The sequence below is a fragment of the Trichinella spiralis genome (genome assembly GCF_000181795.1).
Source record: "Trichinella spiralis strain ISS 195 chromosome Unknown Scfld703, whole genome shotgun sequence".
Taxonomy (NCBI): Eukaryota; Metazoa; Nematoda; class Enoplea; order Trichinellida; family Trichinellidae; genus Trichinella; species Trichinella spiralis.
In genome coordinates, this window is record NW_003527642.1 from 1 (window position 1) to 834 (window position 834).

Below are 834 nucleotides of genomic sequence, written 5' to 3' on the forward strand. Positions count from 1 at the left end.
TTCATCTAAGCATATCATTAAACAATAGTTTTCATCTACAGTCTCCCATAATCCAATGCGAATGCCGGCTTTCGCTGCATAAAAATGTACACGATATAATGATACTGTCAGATTAAATATACTGTAAACTGTTGGGGCTATTTCTCCAAACTTTGGGATAGAATACGCATATGGAAAATCGAAATCTTAAAAAGAAAATATGCTGAGTAATGCATAATAATAAAAATGAAAGTATCATGCTGCTAAATAATTGTGTAAGTAACAAATACTCATAAATATTATGTTAATAAGAAGTAATTATGAAGTATTAAATACTAATGATTTTGTTGAAATTTTTATCAATGCTTTGCTAACTTGGAAATAAGAATCGTATTTTTATTTACCGTTATAACATCTTAAAATAATAAAGAACAGTGCAGAGGTTTGTAGAGTCGGTATAATTCCCCCAAGTGATGGTAAATTTCTATCTCGAGATAGAAGAAGACAGGTTTCTTCTTGGGCAGAAAACAAAACGCTGTTGCATGAAGTGTAAGTAGGTGCTTCACAAAATGCAATACAGCGTTTCAGAGAAGATGTTACAATAAGATGAATGCGTTGAGCATAAAAGTTTTCCACAAAAGGAAACCCCAAAAAGTCGCAATTCTTGTGTGTAGAAGGTGTGTGTATTTTTGCCGAATTATTCCACTGATATACACTTTGAACTATGATTCCCACAGGAATATTTGAAATGTCTAAATAAAAATACCAGAATATTTCAAACAATTTTATTTTTTTTGATTTTAAAAAATTTATAATTTCTATTGTGTACTTTAAAAATATGCGAAAAGTGGAAAA

At 30.0% G+C, this 834-nt stretch overlaps 1 protein-coding gene across 1 annotated transcript; it reads right to left on the bottom strand.

The window, feature by feature from the left end:
* Positions 1-39: 39 nt before the first annotated feature.
* On the bottom strand, positions 40-731 carry Tsp_14507 (conserved hypothetical protein; the record flags this gene model as incomplete). The annotated part of the gene is made up of 2 exons (XM_003370465.1): positions 40-185; positions 384-731. Coding segments are annotated over 2 exons (494 nt in total), but the record flags the coding sequence as incomplete, so codon positions are not given.
* Between the last annotated feature and the right edge of the window lie 103 nt (positions 732-834).